The 19,819-nt window shown below is 33.4% G+C and overlaps 2 protein-coding genes across 5 annotated transcripts; one reads left to right on the top strand and one right to left on the bottom strand.

The window, feature by feature from the left end:
• Positions 1-11,087: 11,087 nt before the first annotated feature.
• Positions 11,088-15,764, top strand: LOC107898220 (filament-like plant protein 7). Its single transcript, XM_016823753.2, is given in 7 exon segments — positions 11,088-11,354; positions 11,559-11,701; positions 12,111-12,255; positions 12,367-14,807; positions 14,810-14,838; positions 14,931-14,991; positions 15,086-15,764. Coding segments are annotated over 6 exon segments (3,252 nt in total). The 5' UTR covers positions 11,088-11,354; positions 11,559-11,602; the 3' UTR covers positions 15,563-15,764.
• On the bottom strand, positions 13,166-18,047 carry LOC107898227 (protein IN CHLOROPLAST ATPASE BIOGENESIS, chloroplastic). Of its 4 annotated transcripts, none has more exons than XR_001684351.2 (11): positions 17,879-18,035; positions 17,596-17,670; positions 17,467-17,509; positions 17,331-17,388; positions 17,001-17,159; positions 16,864-16,926; positions 16,677-16,771; positions 16,507-16,588; positions 16,287-16,397; positions 15,955-16,149; positions 13,166-15,505 (listed from the first exon to the last, which is right to left on the bottom strand). XR_001684351.2 is itself a non-coding variant. In XM_016823761.2 (10 exons), the coding sequence occupies exons 1-10, from the start codon at positions 17,973-17,975 to the stop codon at positions 16,009-16,011; spliced, it is 924 nt and encodes a 307-aa protein (XP_016679250.1). In that variant the 5' UTR covers positions 17,976-18,047; the 3' UTR covers positions 15,772-16,008. The 4 variants fall into 4 exon arrangements, 1 of the variants encoding a protein (XP_016679250.1); XR_001684350.2 differs by having other exon boundaries at positions 13,166-15,467; XR_001684352.2 differs by having other exon boundaries at positions 14,933-15,738.
• Between the last annotated feature and the right edge of the window lie 1,772 nt (positions 18,048-19,819).

Genomic DNA, 19,819 nt, shown 5'->3' with positions numbered 1-19,819 from the left:
TTCAACATGTAAAAGAAAGAAAAAGAACAATTTAGAGATGTGGGCATGGGACCAGGGCATGTGACTTCCTCTCTAGATTTTGGCTTTTTATAGGTCGGGATAGAGTTTGGCTCTAAAGATGCTTTTGTGCCCGCAGTCAAGCAGTACATCATACAGCTGGGAGTCAACTTCACTGTTACATGCTCTGATCAGAGAAATACGAGATGAAGTACACATTGTGCGGAACAAGATGTCAATGGGAAATCATGGCATCCGTGAGAAAGAAGTCGACATTCTGGGCAGTTAGAAAGTTTACCGTGCCACATACATGTGTTGTAGTTGGTATGCAAAATATTTAACAATAGAGACTCAAATTCCTTGTTTTTTTCCCGACATTCTATTACGTATGCTGATCCAATTTATTATTTTTCAAGCATGCCAAACAATATTCCAAAATTGGATTTCAATATGATTTCTAACTTTATATTACCCATAGTCAAAGTGAGCCCTAGGATTTCGATCCCTATTTTGATTATACACATCTATAGCGAGTTCGATTACACCGTGTCCTATAATAAGGCATAATTGGAAAAATTGAAAGCGCTGGAAAAAATGCATAGCAGGTGGGAGAAATCCTATGATGAGTTGTGGCAATGGCGTCAGGTGCAGGAGCACTACGTACCAGGTTTTATAACCAAGCCTATCTATTACTATGATCACTTAGTACCTAGAAAAAGAGTTTTCCACCATTTTTTATGTACGTTTAAGCAATGCATAACTGCATTCTGGTACTATAAGCCACTTGTCCAGATTGATTGCACATACTTGTACGGGAGATACAAACATAAGTCGTTGATAGTTGTTACACAGGATGGTAACCGAAGAATCCTGCCAATAGCTTTTGCAATAACTCCCAAAGAATTCAGGGATGACTGAGATTTCTTCCTAATTAACTTGAGAAAGCATGTGGTGCCGTAGCTCGACATTTGTATCACCTTCAATAAAGGCATTGAAATTGTAAATGCATTTGATCGGCGTGTATTGTTTTCGTCATATAGAGTTTAACTACATGGGCGATACAAAAAGAATGCGAAGCGGCGACATGTCATCAACATGGGTACATTGTGCACATGCTTGGTTTCCTGTAAAACAATTTAACATATTCACTTAGTAGCTTTTCTTGGATGCAATAATGATTGTCATCGATAGGGTACGAGCTCGTCCAACACACATTCCACCAAATGTTGAAGAAATTATGGGCTGTAAATGATCTCGGTGTGACTTACTTCAATAGGATATCGAAGGAGTAGTGGACAGGCATATGACGGAGGCTTGCGGTACAAGTACATTACCACAAACCTAGCTAAATTCATTAATTCCGTACTAAAGGGGACACGTCATTTGCCAATAACTTTGGTAGTCAAGGAAACGTATTAGCAACCATGTTTTTGAAACAAGCCGAGATATAAGTGTGACAGCTAAAGGGTGGTCAAGTTTGGTGCAAGTTGGTACTGAAAACTATTAAGGAAAATAAAGAGATCGTGAACTCAATTATTCAGTGTGCCACTCCGCATCGGATCTATTGTTCCAAGTTAAGTAACCCCATAGACCCGATCGTAGAGTTATCGGTGGAGCGTACTGCGTAGACTTGTGACTTATAACCTACGACTGTGGAAGATTTCAAGCGCTTCGTTATCCGTGCGTAATGCAATTGTGGCATGTGCCTCGTCATGTCTAGATTGCATAACATTCATTAATGAAGTTTACAGACTTGAACATGCCTATAATGTTTGGAAGTTTGTATTCCCATCTATCCTATATGAAAAAATGTAGTCGGTTACCTCATACGCTCCTTTTGAGTTGGTACTGGATAAAAACTCATGGCGCAAGCTGAAATATCGACTGACCTCAACTCAGATATGAAGGCAATATGGATATTCAAAAGCGAGGTGACCAATCGAGGTTAAGCGCTACTGCAAAAACCCAAATCATATGAAGCCAAGATGTCCACACAACTCGAAACCATCAAGGAGAAGAGATAATTAAAAGAATAACTCATACAGGAAAAACACTAGCATATTAGTTTGTAGCATTAATTTAATAAAATTTCCCTTAAGTCCATCAAGAATGACAAGGTTTGTAGCATAACCCAACATATTCAAAATCCTTAGCTTAAAAACTTATGTACATGCATCCTAATTGTAGTAGACAAGATATGTATATTTTAAATAAATGTACATTGCAAAAGTAGAAAAAAATTTAAAAAAAAAACTTTGGAAAAATACAAATAGACATAATCATTGATACGCCGAATGTGTGCCATAACCAAGTGCACATCAAGTACGCCTAGGGTTTCATCACACTATTAGGGCTAACAGCTCATTTGGACTTCAGCCTCGTCTTCATGTACACGTCGAGGTTGATCGTTGACCTCATCTTCTTCTTCCGTAGATGACTGTGACCGTGTCGTAATCGACCATAGTGACTGTGACCGTGTTGTAATCAACCATAGTGCATCTCCCTGATCAAGTCGGTGTTTACGAGGATGAACCAACTCGACCATAATTCGAGGGATCTTTGCAACATTGTTAGCGAGCCACTATATGGTGTCGCATACAAGTTAGGAATTGTCATCGATACTAGATGTGTCGGTGCAACTGAAGCATATATCTCTAAGGAATGTGTCGGTGCAGGGAATGGTTGTGCATGTTGTAATGCTTGTGGAAAATAAAATGGTGATGACTATGTTGGTGTAGGGAATGATTGTGCGTACTGTGGTGCTTGTGTAAAATAAACTAGTGATGAATGTATCAGTGCAATGAATGATTGCACGTGCTATGGTGCTTATGGAAAATAAACTGGTTGTGTATGTGTTGGTGAAAGGAATGATTGCGCTGTTGAGGTGCTTCTGGAAAATAAATTGGTTTTGTATGTTTTGATGCAAGGAATGGTTGCGTATGCTGTGATGCTTGTGAAAAATAAACTAGAGTTGAAGGTGTAGATGTAGGGAATGATTGTATGTGCTATGGTGATGGTGTAAAATAAAATGGGTTAGCGACAAGAATAAATGAGCCATACTGATAGGGAGGTTGTATGGCAACCGGGTCCTCGTATACATGTGGAGCAGATGTTGGTCTCTCCGCAGCATCTCTTCCTGACCTTGGATTAATAGGCCCTTGTATTGGCCTCCTACGGCGACGTTGCTTACTCTTTTCTGAAATCGACAGTAGATACGGCTTTCCGTGATTCCTGAACCAATCCATGTAATCCAAAGATGTCACCAACTCCAGCGTGAAAAATGGTTCTCGAGTTGACAAGTAATCGTACTTGTGTTTCCAAATCTCGATATGTTTCTTGTAGAATGTTGCCCAATCTCCCTCGTGTCTCCCCTACATGTCGATCTTGTGCAAGTCATCGAGCTCCTGAGGTTGTGACGAAATACATTGCATATACCCGAACTATCGTATCACTCGGTTAGATTCTTGCATTTCGACCATTGCAAAAATGATTAAGGTAATTTCACATGCTAGGTGCTACGGTGGGCCAAAAGTTCATCTGGGACTCATTCTTGAATCTTCGAATCTGTTTATAGCATCCATACAAACTCCAGTACGAACTTATAAATTTCAGCATATGCCTAATATTTAATTTCAAATGCTGGACTAAAAAATTGATAACTTTGAAATTCATAAACTAACCTCCTCTTCAGTTTGTTAATCTAAAGCTAGTCAGACATCCTCGAGCTCAGTCAGTATATCGCTGTGTCTCACAGGGTTGTTCCAGCTATTCAAAAAATATGTTATTTCAAAATTTCAAGAATGAAAATTCCTAAATAGTAACAATTTTATCAAATGAATTTTACCATGTTACGAGTGAGAATTCGTAAGAGACTTGCACTTGAGGGCGTAGAAATGATAGTCAATATTATGCCCATGATTGAAGGAGCATGCAACCACCTATTTTAGCTTTGTTCGGTATTGTAGCTTGACACATTTCTCGGTACAATGTCACTAGCACCATCGATCCCCAACTAAGTTATCTCGCTTCTTTCAAATTAACTAGTAGTAGTTGCCACCTTAAATGTACCATATTGTGTGCCTTATCTGGCATTAGCAGACTCCCGATCAACCTCAAGATGAATGCGCGGACGAATTTTTCCTTTTCAAAGTCACTCGTGAAGGCCTCGATGTGTTCAAAGTTGTCCTCTAACCATCTCATATCGATCAGGCTACCTTTAAACTTGTTCGGAACCTTCCCTAGCAATTGCTCGCATGTTGCACTCCAATCGGCACTAACAGTTGGTCCCCGTAATGACATCCCCATCGACTGGTAGACCAAATTGTAAACTAACATCCTCCAATGTAATTGTATACTCGCCGCAGAGAAGATGGAAAGTGTATGTCTCTAGTCTCCATCTCTCGACAAAAAGCATTGATGAGTAGGGGATCCAATTTAGTCCCCCAAGCATGCGAGCCACATATAAAAAGCCTGCATCTCGCAAGTGTTCGTGAATGACCTCCGATGCACCTTCCCTTAAGTTGTTTATGTACGTCTCCAAAATCTGATCTTCGGGCTAAGTGTATGAACATAAAAAATTAATAATTTAAACCGCATAATAATTAACTATTTAAATTTAAATAATTTAATAAATTTTCTTAACATTATAATAATTAACAGATTAAAATTAAATAATTTAATAATATTTTCTTACCATTTGTAATTGAATGCCAAAAATGTGTTTGTCATCCAAATGAATAAGTTGATTTGTCATCGAAGAATGAATAAAATAAAATCAAAGGATTTAGAAAAAATTAAAAAAAATTGGGAATTTAGAATAAAAAATTAAGAACAAGAAATTGAGAATCAAATTGTGAAAATTGAAAGTTGAGAGTTGAGTTTAAAATAATGAGAGCTAGAGGGCTTTATATAGCGAAAATTATGGTTATTGGTGGCTATGGGACTCCATAACCATTGGAATTTTTGCTCATTACGAAATGTTACCGTTAGATAGAAAACGCGTCCTACCGAGCACGTTTTCACTGATCTGGCAAAGAAAACGCGCCACATAGGAAGCATTTTTTAGGAAAGAGAAGAAAGCGTGTCTTGCAGGGCGCACTTTCCCAACAAGGTCAATGAAAACACACTACGTAGGATGCGTTTTCTTCTCTCTCCAAAAATCTGTAAATTGATAAATTTTCAAAGAAACAGCATAGTTTCTCAATTGATTCTTTTTCAACATATTTAGATCAATTAGCCCCTCTTTTAGCTCTTGAACTTATGTTATTTGGTCTAATCACTTTATAAATATTAAATTTATACATTAATTTTGATTTAATATATAATTTTTTATATAAATTTTGATTTGGTGTAATTGTACATATGAAATTTGAATTGTGGTTCATGTATACATGAAACTTTAATTCTGATTCAATTGTGCACATTTAAAGAAAGAAAAAAATACATTTATTTGATATTATATTAATATAAGTGTTTGCACATGCAATTTATCAATGAAAAATAGTGTTATTTCAATAATATTATTAATGATTTGTAAAAATTGAATCAAATTAAAATAAAATTCACACAAAATGAAAATTTATATATGATAACACATATTAAATCAAAATTTTTATATAATTTTAATATTTATCTTAAAAAAAAACTTTAAGTTCGTAGAGTTAAAAAAAAAGTGATATAGCTTGAGAGCAATTTGCATTTCTTATTTAAATAATCGAACTTTGACTAGATTTTTCATCTATAAATTAATCGAATTAGTTATCCCTTTAAAACATGGAAGAAATTGCATCCTATTGTTTTAGTTTAGTTTAATCCATTTATTAATTTAAGGCAAATGATTATTTTTTATTTTATGAATATTTAAAAATAATTAAACAAATCCGTACTCTACTACTTTCCACTTTGTTTCATATTGTTAATCTCATTATTAACATCCAAAAAGTTGAGTGGCAAATGTAAAAAGTTTGCATGTGGAAACTATCAATTTCCCCATTGGGAGACGGAGAGATAACCCTACGAGTTTCCAGCTGGGGCAAGAAAAGAAAGGAAAAAAAAAAGGGGGGGGGGCTAATGGGTTTTTTTTTTTCAGTTTTCACTCAAAAGGGTGAGCAATTATCATGGCAAACAACCTAGGAAATAGAAACTTGGTAAACCCTTTTCTAAGATTAGGAAATTGGTTGGTTTAGAACGTTTTAATTGATTAATCCTTATAATGGTTGCTTGTTTATGAAATTTGCGTTGAACCCTTTTCATTACTTAGAAAAATCTTAGGTACTCAAATCAAGCTTTTCAACCTTCACCCAGAGTTTGTTTATGATTTTGTATTTCATGGAATCTTTTAAGTATAAAGCTCTTAAGTGAATTAAGATTATTTATCTCCAATTCAGTTGAAGAAATCAATTTTTTAAAAAACAAAATTCACGTTAAAAACTCACTTATTATTTATTTATTTTCATATAATCTAATGTGTAAATTTTAGTTTTAATTCACGAGTCTTCAAGCAAGGTCCATGCACCAGTTTCCTCAAGTCATGAAGGACCCAAATCATATATATTTATACACTAAAGCAATTTAAAGAATTTGAGGAAACTAATTCTATACGTCATAGTGAGATTATTGTCATTTCTCAACCTACAAATCAGACATGTGTACTAAACAATATTTAGGTTAAGGAAAATAGTTGTTTTTGAATGGTCAAAACATTCATTATATCCTATTAATTATAAGCAATCAACTTAACAAATAATTATGAAAATGATATATATTTAATGAAAAATTCATACAATTATGTCATTAGTGAAAATTACATATTATTACATTAATTACAGAAAATATAATTTACATAAACTACATTAGAAGTGTACAATAAAACAAATTGGTAATCTAATCTAATATATATACTATAGGTGGGTTTTCACCCAAATCATAAATATATAATATTCTATAATAAGAATTTCTTGCTAATATGGAAAACTTGCTTCCTTCATATAGTTATTATTTAAATTTAATATTCTAATATTATGCATTAATTTAGTTTAACTGCTTTATAACTTTACCCATAAAAATATCACAATTTCAAACATGTTTGTATAATAAAACTTTCATGTGGTATTTATGATTTAAAAAGAAATCAGAATCATTAACATTTTAATTCTATTACTGATATTGAGGATATTTTCTTATCATCTTTATATTCATAAACATGTTGAAGATGTTGTTATTGAAGCCTCATTCACCAAATTTTCAACAAATTAGTGGGCTTTCATCCTCAACACATTCTCTGGGCTCCAACAAACTTTCTATTAGGACTTCAATTTTCTTCTTTAAGGGCTTGTCAAAAGATTCAGTCATTGCCATAAAATAACACCATATTAACAATGTTGAGAGAACATTTATACCAATAACAAAAGGATAAGGAGACAAGAGGTCTCCTTGTCCAACTCCTTTCCTTCCTCTAAGGAAACCTATCAATTCGAGCAATACAAAATTTAGGAGACTCAAATGCTTTCTTGAGGCGTACATTAATGGCACACCGAGGGGATAAACTTTGTTTTTCTTTAATATCTGCCCATTGATTTTTGGGTCATGAGCACATTGTCAACTAAATTCTACCTTTGATAAATCTACTCTGATTTTTTCTATATAAACAGCGTAGACGTGATATTATTTTAAGTTTTCTTTGGCTTGCATCAATTATTATATTTACTTAGCATGAAAATAATAGTATTTATGTATAATTTTAACTATATTGCAATCCAACAATGTAAAATGTGACTAATAAATGGTAAAGGGTTGTTCTAATAAAGAAAATAGTTTTGCAAATAAACGAATGAGATAATAAAAGTAGAGATGAAGATTGGAGCAAATCTGATAACACTGAGTATAACAACAAGTGATGGTTTGTAAGGTGAAGAAAGTCTGTATATGGCTAAGAATAAAATTGAGTGAAGGAATAAGTTAAAAGAGTTTTAGATATAACTTCTAGAAATCAGAATACCAATGTGCTAAAAGTGCCAAGTAAATTGTAAGAATTTATATCTATAGGTGTGAGGGATGGTAAATATGTCTTTTAGTTCCTTTGAAGTTTATGAAATTATTAATTAGTATAATGATAAAATTATTCTTTGATCCTAAAAAATTTATAATTCATTTTTGGCCTCTCTTAAAACAATTTTTTTTTTAAATTTGAGGAATGAGAATTACAAAGTTAGGCATTAAATAGGAATAATAAGTGAGTTTTCAGGCATTAGTGTTATTTTATTAGTAAGGAGTTTAAGTTGTTGGTAATGGTGAGAGTTGATTATGTTAAAAAAAAGGGGGGTGGGGGAGATTTAAGAGAAACCAAGGCATGTTTGTGACATTATAAATTTGGGTTGGATTGGTAAATGGCATGCTTTTAATCTTTTGTTGTTGCTATAGTTGGTTCATATAAGTTAGTGGTAAACTGTTTGTTTTTGGTTCATATAGTTGGTTCATTAAATATGGGTTGGATTATGAAGGGTGATGGCAGCATTTTTCTTTTTAATTTAAATTTATCAATTCATATGTATTTAATTTTGAAATTAAAATAAAAAATCTAACTCGAATGAAAACACAATAAAACACGTAGATTTCAATTCATTTTGTTAAAACCAGATAAACACAAGCGTGTAATACAAGAATGTCTTGTTTAGAGAAAAATTAAAGCGGTTATGGTGGGGGGCGGGGGAATTAAGGGACCACTGTTTAACTAAACCACCAAAAATCGCATTGATTGTTTAGTGCATAATTAAAGAAGAAAGATTCCATGAGTAATAATAAAATGAAAGTGATTAATAAAGTATGCCCCTAGTTTTAAGCAAGAATATATGTCAAAGCTTTAGTGATAATGTACTTTTAACATTGTGAGGAAAAAGAAACTTAATAAATTTTGGGTTGAATGATGCAATAATACTCCAATTATAGTTAAAGCTTTTTGGGTTTAAGCTAAAATGACGTGTGATTAGATCAAGTGTTCTTTTTAGTAATTAATTTGTTGTGAAAAGGGCACCAAGTGCTTAATATTGTTTTATAAGATTTGTTGTTATTACGATAATAATAAAAAAAGGATTTTTAGGGTTTTTATTTTTAACTCAAATTTTTTTATTTTATAAATTTTGTGGATTTAGTTCATATATTTTGGTAATTTTTTTAATTTATGTATTTTTTAAATTTTGAAATCTAGTTCTTACTAAATAATAATTGTTAAATTTATTAATAAGTTAAGTTTACTATTTTCAAAACTTAATATGACATATATATTATTATATGTGTTATGTCATATTAGTTTGTTATTTTCACATATTACTCACTAAAACTTCAATTAATGAATTGACGTCTGCCATTTGCATCAAGATTGAAATTTTAAAACTTGAGAAGTATAGGGACTTTGGCTTAGTTTGAATGGGCGGTGCATTTACCTCTGGTGAGGTGAAAAATGGCAGCAGCGGTGAGATTAGTTATTGTAAGGTGAGATTAGAAACAACGATGGAGTGTGTGTTTGGATTCAAACACAACTGTAGCAGTGAGGTGAGAATAAAAAATGATTATTAAGGGCATTAAATTAAAAATGATATATAATAGAAGTTTTTAAAATTATTTTACTTTTGCGAAATTATTAAAAATATGTAAATTTATAAATTCATTTAACAACATATGTCTATTAAAATGCTTATTTTTAATTAATTAATATTAATTATATAATGGTAATATATATAACTTAGATAAAATGTTAAAATTGTAAAAGAAATAGGTTGACTGGGGTTGCTTTTTTTTTTCATTGGAGCTTAAAGCTCTAATTGAAAATTGGAGCTTCAATGAGGTAAGATTTCCCACCCAAACACGCCTTACCATTGTGTTTCAAACACTCAAAAACTTAATAAAACGATATTATTCCTTAAAATTTTATCACACTAGTGTTAATTAGTGATCCAAAAGAAGCCTTAGAATAACCCAATTGTAGAATATAGAATAAATCTATAATTGTATGTATAGTATTGAATTAGTATTAAATTTAACCAATCGAATTTAACTATTACTATTTGATTTAGAATTAAAATTAAGAGAAAAACTAAAATTAATCAAATTAAAAGATAGGAGTTAGCTGAATTTAACTTTTTGTTTTTTCCGGATCAATGACTTCCACTTGTTTGGCTATTGTTTTTTTACTTTGAACTTTTAATTTATATGCATATGGAATATAAGAAGGCATTTGTTAAAAATAATCAAACATTATTTTAGATAAATTATTTTTATTTAGTATATTATCTTTTACTGAATTAATAATAAACGGTAATATATCATTAGCTACAATGATTTTATATTTAAAAAATCATCATAAAAGAACATTCTTGATCATTTTATTATATACAATATATAACATAAATGAAAGGTGTAATTAGAAGCATCTTCTTACCCAACCCAAATCAATTTTCTTTTACAAATTCTAGTGAAAAAAAAAAGAGGGTAAAGGTGATGGGGTAGGTTCATTTAACACTTGCAAGAAATATCATTGTTTAATGACCATGAGATGTAAAAATGTAATTTGATGTAATTATATTTACAAAATTTAAATTAATTTGAATTTATATTAATTATAATTATAATGTGTTTAATTAAATTTGGTATCACGAATTAAATATAATTAATTGATAATATTAAATATAATTATAATATTAAAAATAAATAGAAATATTTATTCATTTTTTAAAAACTGATCCAATTTAAAAAATTTATATGTATAATTACATTAAATTAGATTTTACATTTAATGGTATAACTCTTTTTACCTGAAACCATAGAAAAAAATTGATCATACTCGTCTTTTTCTAACTCAATTATACTTGTAGCTAGAAAAGGAAAAATAAATGTTACCAGTTTTACTTTTAAGCTTTAAAAAAATTAAGTAATTCAGACTTAGAAGGAAAGAAAAAAAGTGAAGATAAAGAAAGAAGGCGAGTTTTAAGCTTTTAATTGAATTATTAAAACATATTTTAGAGAAAAAAAAAAGACAAAGACAAAGACTTCCGCTCTGCCGCAACGTCAGAAGAAAGTAAACAACCAACAAAACAGGATCTCATTCACTCCCTCCCCTAAACGCTTTCATTCTCTCCTTAATTTCACTTTTCCTACATTTTACTTTTCCTGTCTACCAAACACACTCCACTTTTCTCTCTCTCTCACTATTTCTCTTTCCTTTATGTTGCTTGGTTTAGCTCCTCCTCTTCTTTGTTCCACTCCTTGCTCTCACTGGAATTTCCAACACCCCCTCCTCTGCCTTCAGTTCTCTGCTTTGATGGTCCATGCGCACTAAGAACCTACTCTTACACTAATCATCGGAGGTAAAAGATATTAACAGCGGCTCTGAAACTATGTTCATAATTTGGAAGTATCTAGCATGAACTGTACGCATGCAACTTCAATGAACGAATATTTTAAAGTTTTTTACGTGTTGGAATTTTATGTTTCGTGAAACATATATATTTTGTCTAATGACTGAAGCAAGCAGATTTTGGTTTTTTATCAACATTGTAATTTAAATGCAGGTGTTTTGGGTTGAAAGCCTTGAATTATTAACACTGGTGAAACAATGGACCAGAAAACATGGCTTTGGAGGAAAAAGGCGACTGAGAAGATCATTCTTGCAACTGACAAAGTAAACCCGTCACTGAAAGACAATGAAGATGAGGTGAATTAAGAATTAATATTTTCAGTAAACTTTCTCCAAAATTTAAATTATGTTCAGGATTTTCTGAACTGCTGATAAGGTCAGAAAAGATCCCAACTCAACTACTAGTAATAAATAAATCTTGCCAAACTATTCCCTAAGTATATATTCTTCTGCATTCATATGAGATGTTCAAGTACATGAGCTTCAGATTAGAAACCTTTTCTTTTTCCCTAAGTTATCATTTGTTGAGTGATCAAGTTAAACTCAGCTGCACAAATGTGTGCACGAGAAAGCAAGAGTGAGAAAAAGAGTTCACATAATGTATTATATAATTCTTGGACCATATTAGGATTGATGTTTTCTGGGAAGTTTTTGCTTTGGTGTTGTGTTATTATAATTAAGTTTTCTGCGTGATTTGGGTTCCCAGATACAGACACTGCAGGCTGACAGAAGAGAATTGGAGAATGAACTGAAAATTTTAAATAACAAGCTTTCTTCCGCACTTTCTGACTGTAATTCCAAAGATGAACTTGTGAAGAAACATGAAAAGATGGCAATGGAAGCTGTTGTCGGTATATTTTTGTTTTCCCCTTTTAGGCTTTGCAGTTTTAATGATCTGCATTTTAGATTTCCTCCTTCTCTACATTATTTAGCTACTTCTTAACCAACAAATTATATGAAAGGCATGGAAAAGGTAGAAGCGGAAGCAGTTATTCTAAAGCAAGAACGGGATGAAGCTTTGCAGAAGAGAGTTGCTTGCGAAGAAAGGCTAAATCATCTTGACACGGCCCTGAAGCAATGCATGCAGCAACTACAGTTTGTTCGGGAAGAGCACGAGCAAAGAATTCATGATGCCGTAATGAAGGCTTCAAAAGAGTTCGAGAAATTGAAGACGATTTTAGAGGCACAGTTGGCGGAGTCTAGCAAAAGGGTTACCAAGTTAGGAGTTGAGAATACAAATCTAAGTAGGGCTCTCTTGGCAAAGGAAAAAGTGATTGATGATTTACACAAGCAAAGGGCTCAAATGGAGACTGATTTTATTGCACTAATGGCAAAAGTAGAGTCCACAGAGAAAGAAAATGCTTCTCTGAAATATGAGGTTCGAGTGCTTGAGAAGGAACTTGACATCAGGAATGAAGAGAGAGAATTCAATCGCCGCACAACTGAAGCATCACACAAGCAACATTTAGAAAGTGTGAAGAAAATTGCTAAGCTAGAATCAGAATCTCAAAGGCTCCGCCTCCTAGTCCGGAAACGACTGCCAGGTCCTGCTGCCTTGGCTAAGATGAAAAATGAAGTTGAAATGCTGGGAAAGGACTCTATTGAAATGAGTAGGAGAAAGTTAAATCCTAGTCCTACCAGTCCAGGGCGTGACTTTGTGGTCGACAATTATTCAGACAGTCCGAGGAAGAGAACTAATATCCTAAATGAGCAGTTATGTGCTATGGAAGAAGAAAATAAGGCTCTCAAGGAAGCCCTTAATAAGAATATGAATGAACTTCACTTCTCGAGAGTCATGTATGCACGTACAGCTTCCAAATTATCCGAGGTTGAGTCTCACACTGAAGAATCATCAAAAAGTGAAGTAAACAATGAGGCAACCAGGAATAGTGCACTGCCACATGAGGTCTCTCTAGCATCCATGTCTGATGTTGGCAGCAATGATAAAGCCAGCTGCGCAGAATCCTGGGCTTCAGCTTTAATTTCAGAACTGGAGCAATGCAGGGATAGACAGTTGAGGGAGTCGCCATTACGTAAAACTGTTGGATCTTCAGAAATAAATCTGATGGATGACTTTGTCGAAATGGAAAAGTTAGCTTTAGTTTCTGCTGATCAATTTTCTGGAAATTCTCATGTTTCTTCGGATGATGCTAATGGGACCCTTGGACCTATGCAAACTGGGACAAGTGGAAGTTCCTTGGAGGTAATATGTAAGGAGATAGTCCCTGTTCCTGACAGTCAGCCAGACCGTAGCATGTTGAACAATGAAATGAAGTCTGAAAGCCCATTGCTTAGCAAAGAGTGTGGCTGGCTTCGGGATATACTTAAGGCGATCTTGGAGCAAAACCGTGCAACTCAAAGAAATCCCCATGAAATACTGGAGGATATTAGAAAATCTTTGGCCTGCATGAGCTATCCAAACACTGGTGAAATGTTTGATGAAAGGGAGGGTTCAGACCATCCCAATGGCTTCAATCCCTCCTGTATTAGGGGCTACATCGCATGGAAACCCTCAAATGGTTCTTCAAAGATGGATTCATCATCTAATGGGGATGCTGATGTTAACATTTGCTCAGACAAGAAGAGTGATTCAAGCTTTCATCCTGATTTGAGTAAATCAATTTGCAGGATAATTGAGCTTATTGAAGGGATCAGCATATCATCAACAGATAATAATATCCTGGAGTCCTTATTCAAAGAGAGGAATTCCTTGTCATACAAGCACTCTGAAACACCATCGGACTACATGGTTCGTGTTTTCCAGTGGAAAACTTCTGAACTTAGTGCTGTTTTACAGCAATTTGTGCAAGCTTGTTATGACCTGTTGAAAGGAAAGACAGACCTCAACACATTTACCCAACAATTGACTTCTGCTTTGGACTGGATCATTAATCATTGCTTTTCCCTTCAAGATGTTTCAAGCATGAAAGATGCAATCAAGAAGCATTTCAACTGGGATGAATCACGAACTGAAAGTGAAGCAGAAGTTGGAATAGTCAGTCAATTCGTAGAGGCAGATAAATCACACCTTGCTGTTCCAAATGGAAATGATGACTTCCTTCAAAAGAAAGAGACTAGTGTGACAGAAGAAAACCGAAAACTAAAAGATGAATCAGTTAACAAGGAAACTGCAGAGAAAGATCTAGAATATAAGCTCCAATCAACGACAGATAGGAGTGATTCTATATCCAATCAACTTGAGGAATCTGGAAAAACCATCGCAAACTTGCAGGCAGAGTTAGATACTTTGAGAAGAACTGAGGAAATGGTTGAAGGTCAAGTTGAAAAGCATGAACCAATGAATGAAAACCCTGATGATGAGCTCTCATCAACCATAGTTGAACTAAATGAGGCTTGTCCAAAGTCTCCTCAAGATCTGAAATCTGAGAATAAAATTACGGCCATGAAGAATTGGAGGTCACACGTCTTGACAGGTAATATCAGTTTTACCTTCTGAACCTAATATCATGATCAATTCTGTCTGCAGCATCTAGAATTTGTGCAATTGATATTTTGTTGTCTTCAGTGTGACAGAAAAGGAAATACGAAATCCTGAAATCAAGCACCATGAGAACCAGTTTCGAACAGTAAGTTCATATCACACGTATGCATGTAACATAATTTCGTTTCACATCATTACTCTGGTAGTTTTGATATTTTGACTCTTGATTAATCTGGCAGGACTGGGAGATCGCAGCTGCTTCAGAAAAGTTGGCCGAGTGCCAAGAGACTATATTAAACTTGGGAAAGCAATTGAAAGCATTGGCATCTACAAAGGAAGCAGTCCTTCTCGACAACATCGTCTCTAGTCCAACTTCGACTGCAATCCCAATTCCACCAAGGAAGAAGTTGATGAGCCAAAGATCATCTCTACTAGATCAGATGATAGCTGAAGATAATGCTGAAACGAACGATCTTGCATCTCCTAAGTCCAAAGAGAAAGGCAATCCGAGTTCATCTTTCATTTCTAACAGGACAGTAGCACCTCCAGACAGTATTGCTGTTTTAAGTGGAGAGAAAATCGAGGAAGACAATGCTGCAGTAAAATCTTTAGCTATCGTTCCTAGCAAAAAACAAGGTGGGAGTTTATGGAAAAAGCTCCTGTGGAGGAAAACAAAAAGTAAGAGCAAGAAAACATCTCTTCCATTTGCTCCATAGACAAAAACAATAGTGTTGACGAGAAGGGGCTCTCGAGCTTTTGTCACAGTTTTTTAATTTTTGGTTTTTCTTTCACATTTTGTGTGGAAATGAATAAAATTCTGGCTTTTCAATGGTCGAAGAGAGAACATCAAGTTTATAGTCTGTGTGTGAATATATATATACATGACAGCAACCTGAACAAAGGTAAAAATTTCAGTCAGGACAAGTGTATAATATTCTGGTTTTCTTAACCGTTTGGAATGTTCATTCTTGTTTATTGACTAACAAGAGACAGTACAACTTTTCTCTATCATAGATTAAAATCAACCCGTTGCAAAACATGCTCACACTTGTAATGAGGCCAATTAATCCCCAATTTCATCAATGATTTTTAAGAAATAAAATAGTACCATGAAAATTTGAAGATCTAAGAGACTGCAGACTAAATTCCCACGCCTTAACAATTAGTCTTTGTATTGCACAAATCTTGCCATATCATGGAGTCCAGCCTCCTTGTAACATTCAGCAATTCGCTCCAGAGAGCTATCCCAAGTTCCTTCCACAGAAGCTAAATCCAACAAAAAGGCTGCTTCATCCAATGCGATCTGCAGATTTGTTTAGGAGTTGGATCATACACAAAAGAAAGAGAATTAGTGACAACAAAAAAGAAGAAACAGATAGATACACACTTTTAATATCTATATAGTCAGATCAATAAACATAACAAGCAATAACTAGAAACCTGGAAAGCTGGTTTTCCCTTGTTTAAATCTTCTCGCCTTCCCTCTTCTGTCATTTTTTCTGTTCTATATTCAATTTGCTCATCCTTCCATTCTGCTATACAAGCAACTTCCTGCAGACGAAGCAACTTTTTAATATGAGAAGGTAAATACTATTTACTATCTTGAAAGGGAAAACAGAACATGAAAGTTCATGAAAATGACTATTTGCGGTTCCCATACATGGTACTTGCAACCTAAAGTCCACCACGGGGATTTTAAAGCCCCCCTTGCAGCATCTTTAGCTTCTATGTTATGCCCGACCCTAAAAAAATGCCAAAGAAACATCTTAGTAGGACAAGTCAGTTGAACATAGCAGAATAAACTCAAGTGAAAGTAACTGGAGTTTTTACTTCAGTAAAACTTCTGCATTGAAAACAAAAGGCCGTGCAAATCCTGGAAAATGGTTTTTCCTTGTATAGAATTCTCCAGTCACCAAAGCTGAAACCTTTCACAAGCAGGTACATATAAAGAACAAATGTTAATTTTCGTGCAGAAATGAATACATTTAAAATGGCTAGGGCAGCCAAGTAGTCTTACATGGTCTCCATTCTCAAAATGCTGCACCACTTTGCGCTCCAGGACATCAGGAAATAAACCGACCTGAAATGGTCATCCGTTAACATGGCTGAAACCTGCTTAAAGTGCACAATAGAAGAAATATATAGTTTTAATACCTTTCTTAGAAGATAAACATCTACATCCATAATCTGAGATTTAGAGAAGTCGCCCTTTCTATAAAGTTTCTCCCCAGCATCAGATGCAGCATGAAACAACTCATCAATTCCATTAGTGGCATCTTCTTCAACCAGGATTCTGTGTATAAACTGGTCTACCTATTTGAGAGAGAGAGAGAGAGGAAGAGGGAGACAAATTACAAGGTATAGGAGATATCCAGCATGGTAAAAAACTGATATTGAAGATATCGAATACAATGGACGTTCAGCTCCAGACCCTAGCCAGGGAAACGGTCACATTGGCCATGTCATGCTGAGGGCAAAACTTACATTCTTGGCCAAAAGCCAAACTCCATGTTTACGAACCTCCACCACTGGCATCTCCATTCTAAGAGATGAGAGGAATATGAATGAGGCTAAAGAGAATTAAGAAATTATAAAAGGTCAGACATTTGAAGTTTCTCACCCAGTGGGAGCTGTTGGCCACCTGAGCAATGCAGTTACAGCACCTATTACCAGCAAAATTATGCAACAGTATCAATTGAAGCATTTCTTATTAACAGCCAATTCCAACATAGATATACTTCATCAGTACCTGAGTTGCTTTGGGATAGCGGAATTGCTAGCGGCATTAACCCTTGCTTTGCTCCAGGAGAAAGAATTGATTCACCTGTTGGAATGCACCAGATATATAGGAGACTATATAAGTCTTTAGAGTTATAAATCACTACAAACTATGCTTTTATTAGTCTTCTCCGTAATAGGATCCAAGCCAACAAAATTAAAAAAATTCAAGATCAAAACTGCAAGAAATGAAAATACGAACTTGAAAAAACCAAATCCAATATCATAACAAAAGAGAAGGAACTTTTATTTACCTCTTGCATTGAGTATTCTTAAAAGCTGAGAGAGATGCTGAGGAGGTTGAGTTGCAGCCACTTCTTTGATGAAACTGATGAGTTCTGCAATTTCCATAGTATATTTTCTTTACTTAAAAACGTTAAAAAGCCAAAACCAGGAAATGAAAAAAATGGGAGGACAAAAAGGAATAGAGATAAATAATATTTTAACCCTTGAATTTGCATTGTTTATTAAATTAGCTCAAAATTAAAGGAAAATTAACTGACATGACATGCACATGGGTTGTCACGTGATTACCACTTTAACGATTAATTAATTTTTATAAAATTTAAAAAAATTATTTTTTTATGATTTTTATACTTTTAAACAATTTTAATAATTTGCAATTTAAAATTTATAAATTTTAAAAATTTAATTAGTTGTTAGCATGGTGGCACCTATGTGTATGTCATGTCAGCTAGACCTAATCATGGATTGGGTCATCCGTCTAGGCTCGAAAGTCCGCTCCAAAAATGTTAGGGTTTGGGAAAAAAATTAGACTTGAAAATGGACTTAGATAAAAAAAAGCCCGTTTAGAAAATGAGTTGGGCCTCAAGCAAGACTTTTTGATCGAGCCTGGCCCAGCCCAAATTTTACAAAAAAAATTATTGTTCTTTGTTGTTGTTTACTACTATTATGTTGTTGTTTTACTACCATTTCATTATTATATTGCCCATATTTTTTTATTATTGGTTAGATGTTGTATAACTCTTGTTTTATTATTAATTTTGTTATTATTTTAGAGATATTTGCTTGTTAAATTGCAACTATTTTAGTGTTATTTAAGTATAAAAACTTTTTTACATGTATTTTTAATTTGCTGGGAAACATTTGTTTTAATGTTTTTAGTCTATTTGTTGTATTATATTTTTTAAGTTTATTTTTATATAAAATTAATTTAAAAAATTAATGCATACGGATCGGACTCAAGTTTAGCATTTTTTATCTTGATCGGGCTTGGGTAAATTTTTAGGCCCAATTTTCAGGTCGAGTCGGGTCTAGAAAATGAACCTGATTTTTTTGCACTGGCTTGATCGGCTCAAATGTCAGTAAAGTTAATATATTAACTTTTTTATCCTTTTTGGGTGATTTAACAAATAAAGCAAATTTAAAAGCTAAAAAATGTGAAATATTAAATGGAGGATTAAAATGATTTTTTCTTTTGTAAAATTGGAGGCCAAATATTTATTATGCCAATCCAAATTCAGTTTTGTTATTCTTTGAATAAAAATAGTTAAAATATGCTTTAAGTCCCTGTATTTTTCATACATTTAAAATTTAATTCTTTTACTTTTATTTTTTAAGAATTTAATCCATCTATTTTTTATTTAAAAATGTAAGTCCAATTGTTAGCATTGATATTTTTTTTTTATAAATTTAAGTTTATTACAACGTCATTTTTATTGTTACATTGATGTCAAGGAATATCTTTTATTTATTTATTTCAAAATGTGATATAAGTGAATTTAAAAGAAGAGTTTTAACCATGTTAACAATTTGATTTGAATTTTATAATCCAAAAAATAGAGATGCTAAATTTCTAAAAATAAAAGTAGAGGGACTAAAATTTCAAATGCATAAAGAGGATAAGGACTGGTAGCATATTTTAACCATAAAAATAATAGTATAATTTCTACTTTCTAATACTATTTATTTATTTCTTGTATTAAATACTTATAAATGGGATATAATACAGTGTAACTCCTTACATTAGCATACAAGGAATTAAAGTTCATTTAGGCTTAATTACGTTCCTGAAACCCTCACAGAACATGAAACTGAAAAGAGAAAAATTACAAAAAATGGATTCCAGAAAGCCATAAATGTTAATCAAGATCAACTATAAGAAGCAACCCAAATTTCAATTTCACTTTCATATAAGATTTCTCTAAGAAAAATAGGTAAGTTATAATATAAAA

The sequence above is a fragment of the Gossypium hirsutum genome, chromosome A11, assembly GCF_007990345.1.
Source record: "Gossypium hirsutum isolate 1008001.06 chromosome A11, Gossypium_hirsutum_v2.1, whole genome shotgun sequence".
In the NCBI taxonomy this organism is placed as follows: Eukaryota; Viridiplantae; Streptophyta; class Magnoliopsida; order Malvales; family Malvaceae; genus Gossypium; species Gossypium hirsutum.
Note: the sequence above shows the minus strand (reverse complement) of the source record. Positions and strands in the feature narration are given on the sequence as shown.

Bases quoted from the DNA above. Each gene is read 5' to 3' on its own strand.
- LOC107898227 (XM_016823761.2), bottom strand. From the start codon at position 17,975: ATGGAAATTGCAGAACTCATCAGTTTCATCAAAGAAGTGGCTGCAACT. The intron at 17,389-17,466 runs GTGAGAAACTTC...CTCATCTCTTAG, and splicing joins TGGCCAACAGCTCCCACTGG to AATGGAGATGCCAGTGGTGG. The intron at 16,589-16,676 runs GTAAAAACTCCA...GCATTTTTTTAG, and splicing joins AATGCAGAAGTTTTACTGAA to GGTCGGGCATAACATAGAAG.